Below are 13,362 nucleotides of genomic sequence, written 5' to 3'. Positions count from 1 at the left end.
TGGTGAACGAGGAAGAAGATGAGGAAAAACAACGATCTTTGCCTACCTTTTGAAAGATGCGAAACACTCCTGATATCAATGAAGCGCATCAAATAGCCGCTCAGACTTCTGGAGCATTTTCTTTGCCATTTTGTTTTTCCTGCTTTGGTCGTGACTTAGCCGGCGTCGTCTGGGTGGTGTAGTTTCCTGCGGCTACACAGGTAATACTACATACAGTATTTAGGTATGTACTCCGTAGTGGTGTGCATACATGGTTTTGGTGTGAGTGAGGTTCTAAGCATAGCAGCAGCGCCTGTGATGCGTGTCAGAGAATGCCCCAGCAGCGATGCGCCCATGCACGCCGGGACCCCCAGTCAACCGGCCAGTCAGATCATGACAAGTCCAGATTTCGAGCAGTCAGGGGGCCAGGGGAACGGCTCGAACGTACATGACCGTCAGAGATTGGCTGCTTGGGTGTGCAGCGAGCCCAAATTTGGATCATCTGGGCGCTTAACCCGAGGATGGGTTGTGCAGATCGGCCAATGGCAACGAGGCGGCATGGTGGGTTTTTGGGGTTACCGTCACATCTGCCATTCTTCATGCAATCTGCAATGGGCTAAAACAAAATAATACCGGGCAAATCTAATTCAAGTGCCGCCGCTTGCATGTCGGGCAAAATAAGTATAGCACAGAATATGGGTTGTCGGTTCATTTAGCCCTCGCTAACCTCGCTTTCATGGTAGCAAGTTCTCGGTCTTGCGCATATTGACGCGCTCTCCCTGGTGGTGGGACTATGGGAGGACAGTTGCTTGCTTAACAGCCATTCGTAACCCGGTTACGGTGCATTGCAGCTCTAGGCGTGCATTGGGGTTTCATACCCGTTGCAGGTGACGAGAGAGCTGGGAAAACCCCCAACGCCAGACATCAGACATGTCAATATAACTGTCGGACTTTTGTGGCTGCAAGTGGCAGGCGCCGAAGCCACTCGACTTGATTCCAACACTGTAGAGTTCTTCATTGGTTGGTCGAGCACCGAACCAGTCCCTGGGGCGTATGTCTCGGCTGCAGCTATATATATACCATTGAACCACGAGAAAGCTCGTATTGCTGCTCAGTAATGTTTACCGAAGGACCTGGCAATCCCTGGTAAAGGACAAATAACTTGGAAGACCGACAGGTTGGTTCGGATAAGATTCGATCCAGACTGGCGAGCCTCTTTGCCGATCGGATCACAGGGCGACTTCCGAAAGGTGCACTGGTACTACAACAGTTGACACCCCCTTTTTTAGATTACTTATATAAGTCCAGTGTTGATGCAGCCACTAGAAGGTACTGCGTAAATAGACCTGCCGGTTTACTTGTATGTCACTGGTCTTGCAAACACCACGCACAGCATTCGAGTATCAGATCTGACAGTTATGTCGGGTCTTGCTGGTGCATGATCCATCTGCTAATTGATTTGTGAACACAACCATAGGGACATGTAGGTTAACGGGCATGCTGGGCCGTTGCGAGGCAGAAAATCAAAGTGCACGGCTGCAGGAACTGACAGGGCGGGTGTTGTAGGAAAGATGCCGCGATCCAATCTTGGTCATCCGTCTGTCAAGTTCACGCCTACTACACTCAAGTGCTATTGAGTTAGCACCACACATGACGCAAGCCAGAACAAGCAATTGGAAAGGCCGAGGCGCTTGTGCCTCAGAAAGCTATTTTATTGATCTGCTGGCATGGGACTTTCCTAGATACACGAGCCGTAAACTCCTATCGATCCGGGATCCTGCAGGGATCTTATCTCCCCAGCCATGTATGTGGTTCAAGTGCAAATAAAATGGATGTCGAGAAGTACGAAGAAGGCCTTCTTCTAGGCCTGGGCAATTTCAGCAGCAACTGTCAAGTAAATCAGTACGCGATCGTACCACGCTGTGAGGTCCATCAGCCAGCATTCGGCTCGCCTGTCTCTTGCTGGCTGACCCTGGAGAAAGGGCTAGGGGCATTATAGCCATCTCATCTCACTGGGAACTAACGCCCGTTACCTGGCTTTTGTACACAACGCATATACAGGGCGTGTCCTATTGTAGATTAGTAATCGTTAGAACTCGGCTCGGTCCCTCAAGTGGCGGCGGCCAGTGAAGCCGGATTAGTCGATTGCGGGCGTTTCGGCGGGGGAGGCCGCCGTCGTTCGGCGCAGGGCGCTTTCGCTGAGCTCCGTTGGCAAGGGCGCCCGGTTTCTTAGGTTGCCGGGTAGGCTTGACCTCGCCAGGCTCAAACACGTCGTCTGGCAAGTTGATGCTGTGGCGTATTAGTTGAAAACCATTAAGGGTTCACTCCGTTTGCGTACCTCTTGACGTGCTGAACGCTTAAAGAACTAAGCTTGGATAGAGGCTTGTCTTTATACTTGTCCCACCCAAAGCACGTGTCCTTAAACTCGTTAACTTGGTAGGAGAGATCCAAAGATTTGGCACCTGTAAGGTTAGTTACTTCCCAAAGACAGAAAAAGACGGAGACTCCGTTATAAGAAATCGGTGGTGTAAGGGTCTGTGTACGAGGCACACCTACCTTCAGCGAGCTCTAGCCCGATGTAATGGGTTGTCGTATACACAAGTAAGTTGGACGTGGGGACATCTTTCAACTCGCCAGTCTTGCTATCTTCAGGTTCAGCTTTGACATCAGGATTTGCCGAGTTAGGCTCGGCACTGGGTACTGCTTGGCCGTTGGAGCTTGCCGGCTCTTCACCCTCGGCCTTGACACCATTGGTCTCGCTCTTAACGGGCGCCTCGTCCTTCTTCTCGTCTTCTTTGACAATAAAAGACATGCTTCCGTCCATGACGGCCTCGAATTCCTGCGCGTTCTGCACCCGATGCCGCCGCTCGAAGCCCTTGTTGAACGGGTGGGCAATGGCGATGGAGTGGTGCTTTTCGAGGCTCGCAACCAGAATTCTCACTTTCGACTCGATATATCCAGACCAGATCTTATGCGCCTCATCTTCCTTGGACGTACTTATGATGGCGAGGTAATACTTGTAACCCTGTGTGAAGAAGCTGTGTTTCACAAACAAGTCTTTCCACGGCAGTTTGCCTGCCATGATCTGGCCCGCAATTTGACCTGCCCGAAGGAGCTCTCTCTGTATGACCTCCTTGTTCGAGTGGGTGATATTGAAGGTCGAGCACATCTCGGGATATGCTGGGGTGATGACGGGCATCAAATGGAAGCTGTCACCCCTGTACACCTTCGGATTCCAAACGCGGACATTCAGAGGTCCCTCCTCCATAGCTTTCAACATGACTGGCTGCGGCCATGGCCATTGTCTGATAAGGTGGAAGAACTTGGCGACGATGGTAGCACTAGTAGCTTTTGGATAGAGCTGGCAGACACGAGCGACCAGCATGGCCCAAACAACGCCACCCGGGAAACCGACGATGTTGGCGTATATCGCACGTCTTTGAGCCCACAACTTGATGGCGCGTAGGGCGAGGCGAAAGGTGCTCTGCTCGGGTACGAGGTTGAGGATCTCATTGGTGACTCGTGTGCCGTTGACTGATCGTAGCTCGGCGTCGTCGAGGCCACGCAAGTAGGAGTTGTCGCTAAGCTTCAGCTGGCCATGGGGTGGGAACTGGTCCAACGTCGCGATTCTGGAGAAAATTAAATCAATGCTGATGCCCCAATACTCAAATTTGATGATGGGTACGAATGCATCCTCGACGGGAGTCAAGTCCGTGACAGCACCCTTGGGGGCCATTTCCTCGAGCATCTTTGGTAAGTGTTCGAAGTAATCCTGTCGCGTCACATATTTGGGGGCGACAACCAGCGTATCTATATCGGAGCCAGGGCCGTATACGCCCAAGCAGAAGCTGCCATATGTGAAGACCTCGCCGCGGGCGTCTCGGATCAGGGTGGGATTACGAGGATATTTCTCCTTTGCGATCCTTCGAACGAGCTCATCGACGATTCGTTGGATGTCGGCGAGGACCTTTTTCCTGCATGGCGAGGAGGAGTTCATTAGTCGATGGGCAACCGTGTGCTGGACTTGTTTCAGCTGACTAACCTTGTGTTGGTTTCCTCGGCCGACTCGAAGGTGCCCTGTCGCTTCAATTCTTCGAGTAAGGCATTGCTTGCTTGGGTCTCGGCGGGAGTTGGCAGGGCGGTCGAGACTGGAGGGGTGATGCCCCAACTCCGCTCGCTCGACATGTTCGGATCGTCGGTTGTGGAAGAAGGAGAGTCTGATGGACAAAGGCTTCGCAGCGAAGACTTGTACCGAGGGAGCCCGGACGAGTTTACACAAGGGCCATCAACAATGACGCGGCTGGTTGAGGCGTGTATTGCGCCGATGCCTTGGCCACGATAGTAACGAATGAATACTTGATCAGAGTTTGGCGCAGGGCACGAAAGACGCGAACGTATGCGACTTCCAAGGTTGCGTCGTCGTCTGCGTTTGCTCTGGTGGGATGGAAGTGAAAATGCGCGACCCTCGTCCTGGATTGATAATTGCCGAAGGTTGTTAGCTCGGATTGAATTGAACCTACTTCTTTACCTGCCTGCGCACTAGCTGTTAGCTTAGCCTCTGCTCTGGGCAGGTAGGGCCCACCTTTGGTTGACTGTGGGCAACTAGCGCGCGTCTACACTCCTGCCCTTTACGTTATCGCCAGGCACACTCGGGTGTTGGACTGATGAGATTTCAAATTCGTGTTTTCGGAAACAAGTAAAGAGAGAGAGAGAGAGAGAGAGAGAGAGAGAGAGAGAGAGAGAGAGAGAGAGAGAGAGAGAGAGAGAGAAACATCAAATTCAAACAACCCACGAAAGAACATCGTATTGCGTTGAGAAGCATAACCGTAATATTTATAAAGGTTTCCCTCAACCCAACACTCCCTTTCAATCAAGATAAAACTCGGCATCTATCATATTTTACATGCACCAACCTCACGAGCCATCTACATTAGTACTAAGTAGCATACCGACTTACCCGGGATGAGTTGTACAGGCATCGCCAACATTGGTGGGTAAACAATCCTTGTGTTTTTTCAAATCGGAACATGCCATAGCTTGGTATATTTGGCCAGTGTCCGTCCCGTCCCCGCTGCTACGAGCTGGGGTTATTAATCGGCATCGAAAGATAGATACATGAACCTGAAAACTCCATTCCTCCCTCTCAAAAGTCCATTCCCCAAAGCCTTGCCCACTCATCTGCGAGCAGCGCCGGCTCCGACTGCCAGCGCTGTCTCGCCAGCAGGTAGGCCAAACCGCCAATAATGCCAAGGCCGCCCAGGAACTCCAAGGCAACCCAACCTTTCGCTTTCATGTCCGCCACCACTTGGAGTAGGCCAAGGGGGTCTTGGTGACGAAGGGTACATCGTGATGATTTACGATTCATGCTTCGTTTCTTGCCGGTCCTGCCAGCCTTTGGTACATTCACTGGCACCAGTGTGCCCTCTTTAACACATTCATCAAGTCTTTCCGTTAACCACATTGCTCGTTCCCCTTTGGCAAGTGCCTCGTACTGCACTCTCTCGTTGACCATACTCCTCTGGAGCTCGGCAGCCCAGTCTACCAGGCGAAGTTGAGGTGGATCACTATTGCGAGTTGGAGAGTTGATTCGGGCGAGCGCCAAAGAAGTAGGGGCCATGGGAGAAGCCGCCTGCGTGGGCGGGAGGCTCAGGGGTTGATATAGACTCTTCGGCCGTGAAGGATTTGCGACTTCGCGCCATCGAAGGTACTTCTTGACAGCGGAATGGCGTAGCCATGAGGATCCGTTGGGGCTAAGGAGTTGCTCGACCAGTGCACCTAGCTCTGTGGGAACCAGAGGCTGCACATATTCGGAACTCATCAATAAACTAGCGTCCATCACGTCGTGGTCCGAGCCGGTGGCACTCGACACAGCATACAACCCAGACAGGGCACCTGAAGAAATCGTATCGATGTTGATCGAGGAGAAGGAGAAGGGTTGGATGCCAGACTCGTCAAGTTGACGAGAGATTTTCTGTTTTAGAGATTTGACGTCGTCGGTCGAATGGCTATCTGCCCTGGCAAGGAGCGGGATAACATTCGTCAAGGCCGCCAGGCGCCGGATATATTCGACATCAGCAGGCTTGAGACCTAAGCGTCACATTGTCAGCTCAATTCTCACACGCGGGTGCAGGAAGAGTGTGCTTCATACCGCCGTCAATCATGTACAAAACCGCATCTACCTGAAAACCGCCGCCGCCGCCGAATAAGTGAAGCATTTCTTGGTCATTCAAGGAGTCTGAAGACGCTCGGGTAAGATGCGATTCCACATAATCAACACAGGGCACGATACCCTCCATGGCCTATAATCGTCAGCAGGCTACAACTGTCAACATCATTTCGCGGACTTACCGATGACCCTCTTCCATAGCCTGGGGTGTCTACAAAGCAGATGTTACGATCAAGGACATTGTCGCCAAGACTCTTCCGCCTCGAGTCAAAACGAGAGCCCTCAAGCTCCGCCCACCATTCAGGATATGGCTTGGTGCTAGCGAAAATCTCGGTGATTTGGGTAGTAGAATCGGAAGGCTTCCTCCTTGGACCCGTCGTTTTGTCGTTGATTCGTGAGGATCTTCTGCTGTTGGCGGGTGAGACTATAGGATCAACGTGCACGATATGTTCGCATGTTTGCACGATGGCTTTGATTAACGAGGTCTTCCCGACGCCGGAGTCTCCAGCGACCAGCACCTTGAGACGCCCAATACTTTTGCCAACATCGGTGAATGGCCTACGGCTAGGCATCTGGATGCTGGGCATAACAAGTTGCGGGGCGCTTCCGCTGTCCATTATGGACGAGATTTCCCGTCGGAGTGGCTCGTCATCCTCATCCGAGCTGACAGCGATCTCTGAGATGGAACCCGAGAGCGAGTTCCGTCTTGAGGATGGAGTGCTGATGATGGACCCGCCGCATGAGGTTCCCAGTGTCATGGGCGTCATGGGCCGTGACAGAGACTGAAAATCATGGGACCGGATAGATGCCGGGCTGTGCGTCGCGACCGAAGCGCGTGGCACTGGCGACGGTGCCAACGCCAGCCCAGCGTCTCTGGCGGCAGACTGCCGGGCAATATCTTGATGTCGAGAAATGTCTGGCTCTCTATCATCTTTACGTCCGGCCGTAGCAGCCGAGTCATGTGCCTTTCTCGCATCTCTCGGGCGGGGGATGGTTGGGCGCTCGAGGCATGCATCCAAGGTAGCCTCGTCGGCGAGGAAAAAGGACATCTGATTGCTGGCAGTGGTGATGGCGCGTGGTGGGTAGTCGGTCGCGCGGTGGCGCCCGAAGGCATCGTCGCCGGGAAGTGGGCGCATGTTTGCAGACGAGGGGTTACATGGACGGATACGTCAATAGATCTGGGAGATAGGGGCGGCACGATGTGCCTAGGTGTAGATGTTACGGCTATTCGAAATGCACATAGATCAAGAGTGGAGGCAGATGCGTAATACGAGAGAATCAGTCCATTTGATAGAGCTGTGATAGTGATTTAATGGGTTTGATGGATGACATAGACGACGAACATGCTATGTCAGGTGTGTAAGTGTGTCGAGAGACGGAAGATGGGACGTGGTCCTGGTCCTGGCCCGGGGGTCTTGGGTCTTGGGCTTGGGTCTGATAAAGGGACGCGCTAACCTCGAGACCCCGCATCGCATCGACCGTGTAAGGTACAACCTGCCGCCGATGAACACGTGCATCAAAGCTTGGAGTTGGTGGGAGGTGGGAGACCTTTGCCTGCCTTTGCTTGCCTTTTGCTTACCCTGCCGGCCTTCTGTATCGAAACCGAATGATGGAATAGGCGCAGGGCGAACCCTGCCCGCCGGACTAGTATGGCTTGCAGCAACTTACAACATTGAATGCCTCGCTCGATACGCCTACCTCCTGCTCAACCCAACCTCTACAGCAGCTGTTCTGCAACGAGATAGTCGGAGGTTGGTGGTGCGTTATGTAAGTACCATGTTATATACTCCACGATTTAGTAAGTAGGTACTCTGCGTCAAGTGCAAGCGTACCGCCCACTTCGGTACCTACTACCTACCTGCTGCATACATTATCTACATATGTACTTAATATAGAAAGAGAGAGTGGGGATCGGGCAGTCAGAAGTGTCAGGAGTGTATTGGTATTCAATCATCGTTGGGGTAGGCCAACTCCGCAGTGACACCAAACTGATCATTCGCCCATAGCATACCTAAGGCAGGCAAGTACCTAAAGTACAGCGCAAATTTGCTGATATCGCGGCTGGGTGCGTGATGACTGCTGAAAAACAACCAAAACTTGCTCGGGGAGTCGCTGGTTGCCTGCCTTCTGCGAAGAACACCAAGTGATCGCAGAACACCAAGTGACTCAAATAACTGGAAATCGGGCAGGGGGTTCCCAACTTAGAAGTCGACGATAGAATCTCCAGGTGCTAAGGGTCCTGTTCTGGGTCCTGCGGCCGGGGTTTCCCATAGGCCCCTCTCCCCTCTCCCCCTCTTCATTCAACCTTGCCTTTTGCCTGGCCACGGAATTTTGCCCCTCATTGGATCTCAATCCCAGACTTGACTTATTCCTTTCCCAAGCTGCTGTTCCATGCGAACGGCCTGAGGTTAAGCGCCTGCACTGCACAATCTAGACCACCACGCCAGCAGCGGGAGTGCAAGGTTTCTCTGCAAACCCCTTCCGCGATATTTGACTTGCTTCATTCCCTCGCCTTGCCAACATTTATCCCTCCCTCCCTCTTCACACCACACTTTTGCTTCTTGCCCCCAAACCCACCCATCCACCACCCCGTTCCTTGCATCTCGAGTGCAGGCGGGCCGAACAGTCTTTCCAGAAACCCGCCCGTTCGCCCTCCAACCCTCAAAACGGCGGAGAAGGCCGTTCAGCCAGGAGCCCGTGGCAGCCCAGCCTTGGATATCCTGAGCAAGACCTGCACTTCAGGCAGTCTCCTGTTCGACCCCGAGCACACTGACCGTCAGGCTCCTGCTCCCCTTCCTCACTTCACAATCTTCCCGAAACCCGACAAGACACCACGATCCGCCATCATCATGGACGCCAAGAGACATCCCAGCTCCTTCCAGCAGCTGGAGAAGCTCGGAGAAGGAACATATGCTACCGTACGTGGACCCCAACGCATTGCGCGCCTGCCTCGTTGAGTACTAACCCTATGCGCAATACAGGTATTCAAGGGCCGTAACCGACAGACCGGCGAACTGGTTGCGTTGAAAGAAATTCACCTGGACTCGGAGGAAGGCACGCCATCGACCGCAATCCGAGAAATCTCCTTGATGAAGGAACTCAAGCACGAGAACATTGTTGCGCTCCATGATGTCATCCATACCGAGAATAAGTTGATGTTGGTATTCGAGTTCATGGACGGCGATCTCAAGAAGTATATGGACACCCATGGTGAGCGAGGGGCCTTGAAGCCCCAAATCATCAAGTCCTTCATGTACCAGCTGTTAAAGGGCATCGACTTCTGTCATCAGAATCGTGTTCTTCATCGCGACTTGAAGCCCCAGAACCTTCTGATCAGTCCCAAGGGCATGCTGAAGCTGGGCGACTTTGGTCTGGCACGAGCCTTTGGAATTCCCGTCAACACCTTCTCCAACGAGGTTGTTACACTCTGGTACCGTGCACCTGATGTCCTGCTTGGCAGCAGAACCTACAACACTAGCATCGACATCTGGTCTGCAGGCTGCATCATGGCTGAAATGTACACTGGGCGGCCGCTTTTCCCCGGTACAACGAACGAGGATCAGATCATCCGCATTTTCCGAATCATGGGCACGCCCACTGAACGAACATGGCCCGGCATCACACAGTTCTCCGAGTACAAGCCGACTTTCCAGATGTATGCCACTCAAGATCTCCGTCAAATTCTCCCACAGATCGACAGCCTGGGTATCGACCTCTTACAACGAATGCTTGTCCTCAGGCCGGAGATGCGCATCAGCGCGCATGATGCCCTGCAGCACCCTTGGTTCAGCGACATTCACCAGCAACACATTATGCAACAACAGCAGGCTATGCAGCAGCATAGAGGTTTCGCGCCACAGTCTGTACCCTCTCAAGGTGGCCAGTATGAATCTGGCTATTAATCGGGCTCATTTCAAGATCCAGTGACCATATAAGCGCCATCGACGTTATTCGCATGCCCTGTTATGAGATATGACAACCATTCGCAATTAGCAGTCGCCGAGGCACTCGTACAGCTACGGCGGGATGACCCTAGATATCCTTCCCTGGCAAGTCTCTGAGCTTTGCTAGGATCATTAAATTCACCAAAGACCACCTCCATAACGCTTTGCATATTCGAGTCGGGCTACATCAGAACAAGTCTATTACCTTCCACTTCTCTGTTGTACCGTCACTCTATAGACACTAGAACCGATCCGACCTGGTGCTTTCACATACCACAACACATTAAAGCTGCCCAACAACTCTTTCACCCCCTGACTCTTATTCGATCAATGCGATCTAGACCTACAGACATCCGTACCAAACACAGCTTCTGGAAACTCTTGCAGGCCCGGTTCCCAACATCTCCGGGCCCCTTTATCATCAGCAGCTTTATTTATCTAGGACGAGGCGCTGGGGGTTTATTCTTCTTTGATGACATCCAGAATGGTCAGAAGGTGACCAAGACCGACCAAGGGACAGAATATGCGCGAGACGCTAAGGAACGGAGGGTATTATGTTTACTCAGGGGGCATAAGCGGTCGATTTGTACTTGATTCTCTATCTTCCATCAGCGCATTTGTTTTATCTTGGGGATTGCATTGTTTGCTTGTCTACCATTGGAAGGCCGAAGCCGCAGACGAGATAAGACGGAGCAGGCGTTTCTAGAGCAAATGGTAATGTTTGATGATAGACGTAATAGTTAGTAGCTCTGCAGCCAGAGAATCAAACTAATCGTCTTGGCTTTCCCATTGATTTGCTCCTGCCCCTGTAGTGTGATTGCATATGTCCCCTTGAGAAATAGTATGCTTCTTGATTTGGTGTATTGGCTACTGATTTCCGGTTTCTGTTTTCTTCGAATAATAGTATCTTTATTTACAAACCCAAACCCCTAGTCATCTTCGTCATGGGCGTATTTCCCTCGCTTCACATGGGTATTAGCTGGGGGCGGGTTCTATCCATACACAGTGGATAGCTATTACTCTTTCGTGACCAAGCTCCCGTCGACTTCGCTCTTGAAGCGACGGGCACCGGCAGGCTCCTTGGCCCACGTCTCGGCCAGAGCGAGCTTGGGGTCGTCCTCGGGGTAGCCGAGACTGACGCGCAGCTTCTCGATTTCGTCGCGGACGCGGCGGGCTACCTCGATGCGCAGCGCCTGGGCTTCGGCGCCGTACTTGAGCTCCTCGCTGAGCTCGCCCATGGCTAGCTGGCCGCTGGTCCTCTTTTGGCTTTGGAGAGTTGTCGACTGCTGTTGTAGTTGTAGCTGGCTGTCGGAATCGCTCGATGATGATGATGATGGTGTCGTCGTTTCAGGGGTCGATTTCGATGAGCTCTTTGATGACCAAAGCGATGACAGCGATGCCCATGACGAATTGCTACTCCGGGTTTTTGCGGCGGCATCGTTTTCTGCTTTGCCCAGCGCTCTCAGCCGGTCTTTGCGGACCAGCTCCTGCCACTTTCGGCGCAGATCCCCGAACTTGGCCTCCATATCTAGGAGCTCGCCAAACGTGATGTGGAACTTGTTGCCCCGCGTGGCAGGAAACGGGGAAAGGTGCGCTCCTCCGACATGATGTTCTGGGTGCCGTCGATGAACATGGGCAGCATGTCGGGCATGGGCTCCGACTCGAGAATGAGACGGGCGACACCCCATTTGAAGTAGCGCATGGTCATGGACGGGTGCTGGTGGATGCATCCTTCGGGGAAGATGTCTATAGATAAGAGTTAGAGGGCGATCAAACACCCACGAGTCACCCACAAACAGGGGGCGTTATACAAAAGAAAGGAGGAGGCAACCAATGGGTAGGGAAAGGGGATCAGCACCCTTGGGAAGCGCATCTAGGGGCACTACTTACGGACCCAAGCCAGACGATTCTGGGCGTAGATGGAGGGGGCAACAAAAGAATCGTTGCCGTCAGTGGAATAAGTCAGACCGTCGCCGGAAGTGAAAGGATCATGTATATCAGTGGCGCCGAGAGCCTTGGAGGAAGCCGCATCAAGAGAGCCGGGCTCCAGGCTGCCAAAGGGTTGTGCTGATAGCAGCCGGATGGCCTGGGGTATCGTGGCCTGGAAAGCACCGCCATGAGGCGAGTATGATGCTCGGTGCGTGGGCAACACCTGGCCCAGGCTGAAGAAAGTCGACAGGGCTCTGGGGGTTATGTGTAAGTCTCACGGGCAGGGGACGTTGCAGCCGGGCAGAGTTGCTCACTTGTTCTTGAAACATATATCGTGAGCCCCTAGTCCCCATCGCAGGTTGGTGGGATTGAAGGCATAACGTGCTGGTAATATCCCCCACATGATTGGGTCGTCCATTCTGTACGTCACCACGGCTGATGAGTTGCCATTTCATAGTAATGTGACTTTGGTTGAGACACTTACACGCTAACATGATTACACACTGATCTACCGGTTAGCACCTGAACTTGAACTTGGGAACATAAAATGGTATTTCAGTGAAGATATAGGCTTGTATAGGAACCCACCTGTAATGAGACCTCTTTCCCTCTTGTCCACGTCTTTTCTCTGGTCTAGTATCTCCAGAAACCGATCCAGACCCGTCGTCTCAACCGTGTTCAGCCCGTACAAAAAGCCACGACACAGCATGCTAGTTGCGCCGAGGATGAAGGACGAGGACATGCGCCATGACAGACTGGGCTGGTCCAGGGGCGTCCTCACAGCGGTGTTGGTCGCCATGGACTCGGGGGGTATCGCGAGTGTCGCTGGCCATGGCTGGTCAATTTTCCCTCTTTATCTCACTGGCGCTCCCTCGAAAAGGTCCCAATGCTAGTACAATGACAGCGCATGAGAAATAAAGAACGAGATTATAGGGCGATTCCACCCAAATTTACATTCTAGGAGAAAAAGCCTCGCAGGTCAATTGCAAAAGGCGCGCAGAGTGACGAAGGAAAAGAGCGACGGAAGGAGTGGCCAAACATCGAGGAAGCGAAGCCCTTGTCGCAATGACGACAGCCTCAAGCGAAGCGGGTTGGGTCGATTGAAATGATTTTTCGAAGGAGACACAGTGAGTGAGAGAGAGAGCCGCAAAGCGAGTAAGCGCGCATGGGTCCATCGGTCCATCTCCAGTTTGTTGCAGTGTTGCCCCAGAATCCGACGCCCGCTAAGGCTCAGGCAGGCAAGTGCCTAACAAATGTCGAGGGAACAGCCGAGCAGCTCCGTCCCGACATGCTTTTTCAGGCCTTGCAGTCGCTGAATCCAAGGCAGCTGGCAGGGGAAGGTGG

At 52.8% G+C, this 13,362-nt stretch overlaps 4 protein-coding genes across 4 annotated transcripts; 1 reads left to right on the top strand and 3 right to left on the bottom strand.

The window, feature by feature from the left end:
* Positions 1-2,048: 2,048 nt before the first annotated feature.
* Positions 2,049-4,164, bottom strand: PG997_012828 (polynucleotide adenylyltransferase; the record flags this gene model as incomplete). Its single annotated transcript, XM_066817142.1, has 4 exons — positions 2,049-2,268; positions 2,318-2,441; positions 2,536-3,953; positions 4,022-4,164. The coding sequence occupies 4 exons, from the start codon at positions 4,162-4,164 to the stop codon at positions 2,049-2,051; spliced, it is 1,905 nt and encodes a 634-aa protein (XP_066662834.1).
* A 958-nt stretch (positions 4,165-5,122) lies between these two features.
* Positions 5,123-7,281, bottom strand: PG997_012827 (uncharacterized protein; the record flags this gene model as incomplete). Its single annotated transcript, XM_066817141.1, has 3 exons — positions 5,123-6,066; positions 6,128-6,278; positions 6,328-7,281. The coding sequence occupies 3 exons, from the start codon at positions 7,279-7,281 to the stop codon at positions 5,123-5,125; spliced, it is 2,049 nt and encodes a 682-aa protein (XP_066662833.1).
* A 1,713-nt stretch (positions 7,282-8,994) lies between these two features.
* On the top strand, positions 8,995-10,047 carry PG997_012826 (putative PHO85-cyclin-dependent protein kinase; the record flags this gene model as incomplete). The annotated part of the gene is made up of 2 exons (XM_066817140.1): positions 8,995-9,063; positions 9,127-10,047. The coding sequence occupies 2 exons, from the start codon at positions 8,995-8,997 to the stop codon at positions 10,045-10,047; spliced, it is 990 nt and encodes a 329-aa protein (XP_066662832.1).
* Positions 10,048-11,105: 1,058 nt separating this feature from the next.
* On the bottom strand, positions 11,106-12,817 carry PG997_012825 (uncharacterized protein; the record flags this gene model as incomplete). The annotated part of the gene is made up of 4 exons (XM_066817139.1): positions 11,106-11,617; positions 11,671-11,835; positions 11,980-12,272; positions 12,603-12,817. The coding sequence occupies 4 exons, from the start codon at positions 12,815-12,817 to the stop codon at positions 11,106-11,108; spliced, it is 1,185 nt and encodes a 394-aa protein (XP_066662831.1).
* Between the last annotated feature and the right edge of the window lie 545 nt (positions 12,818-13,362).

Source organism: Apiospora hydei (assembly GCF_038363865.1).
Source record: "Apiospora hydei strain CBS 114990 chromosome Unknown utg000009l_segment0_segment0, whole genome shotgun sequence".
NCBI classification, from domain to species: Eukaryota; Fungi; Ascomycota; class Sordariomycetes; order Amphisphaeriales; family Apiosporaceae; genus Apiospora; species Apiospora hydei.
Note: the sequence above shows the minus strand (reverse complement) of the source record. Positions and strands in the feature narration are given on the sequence as shown.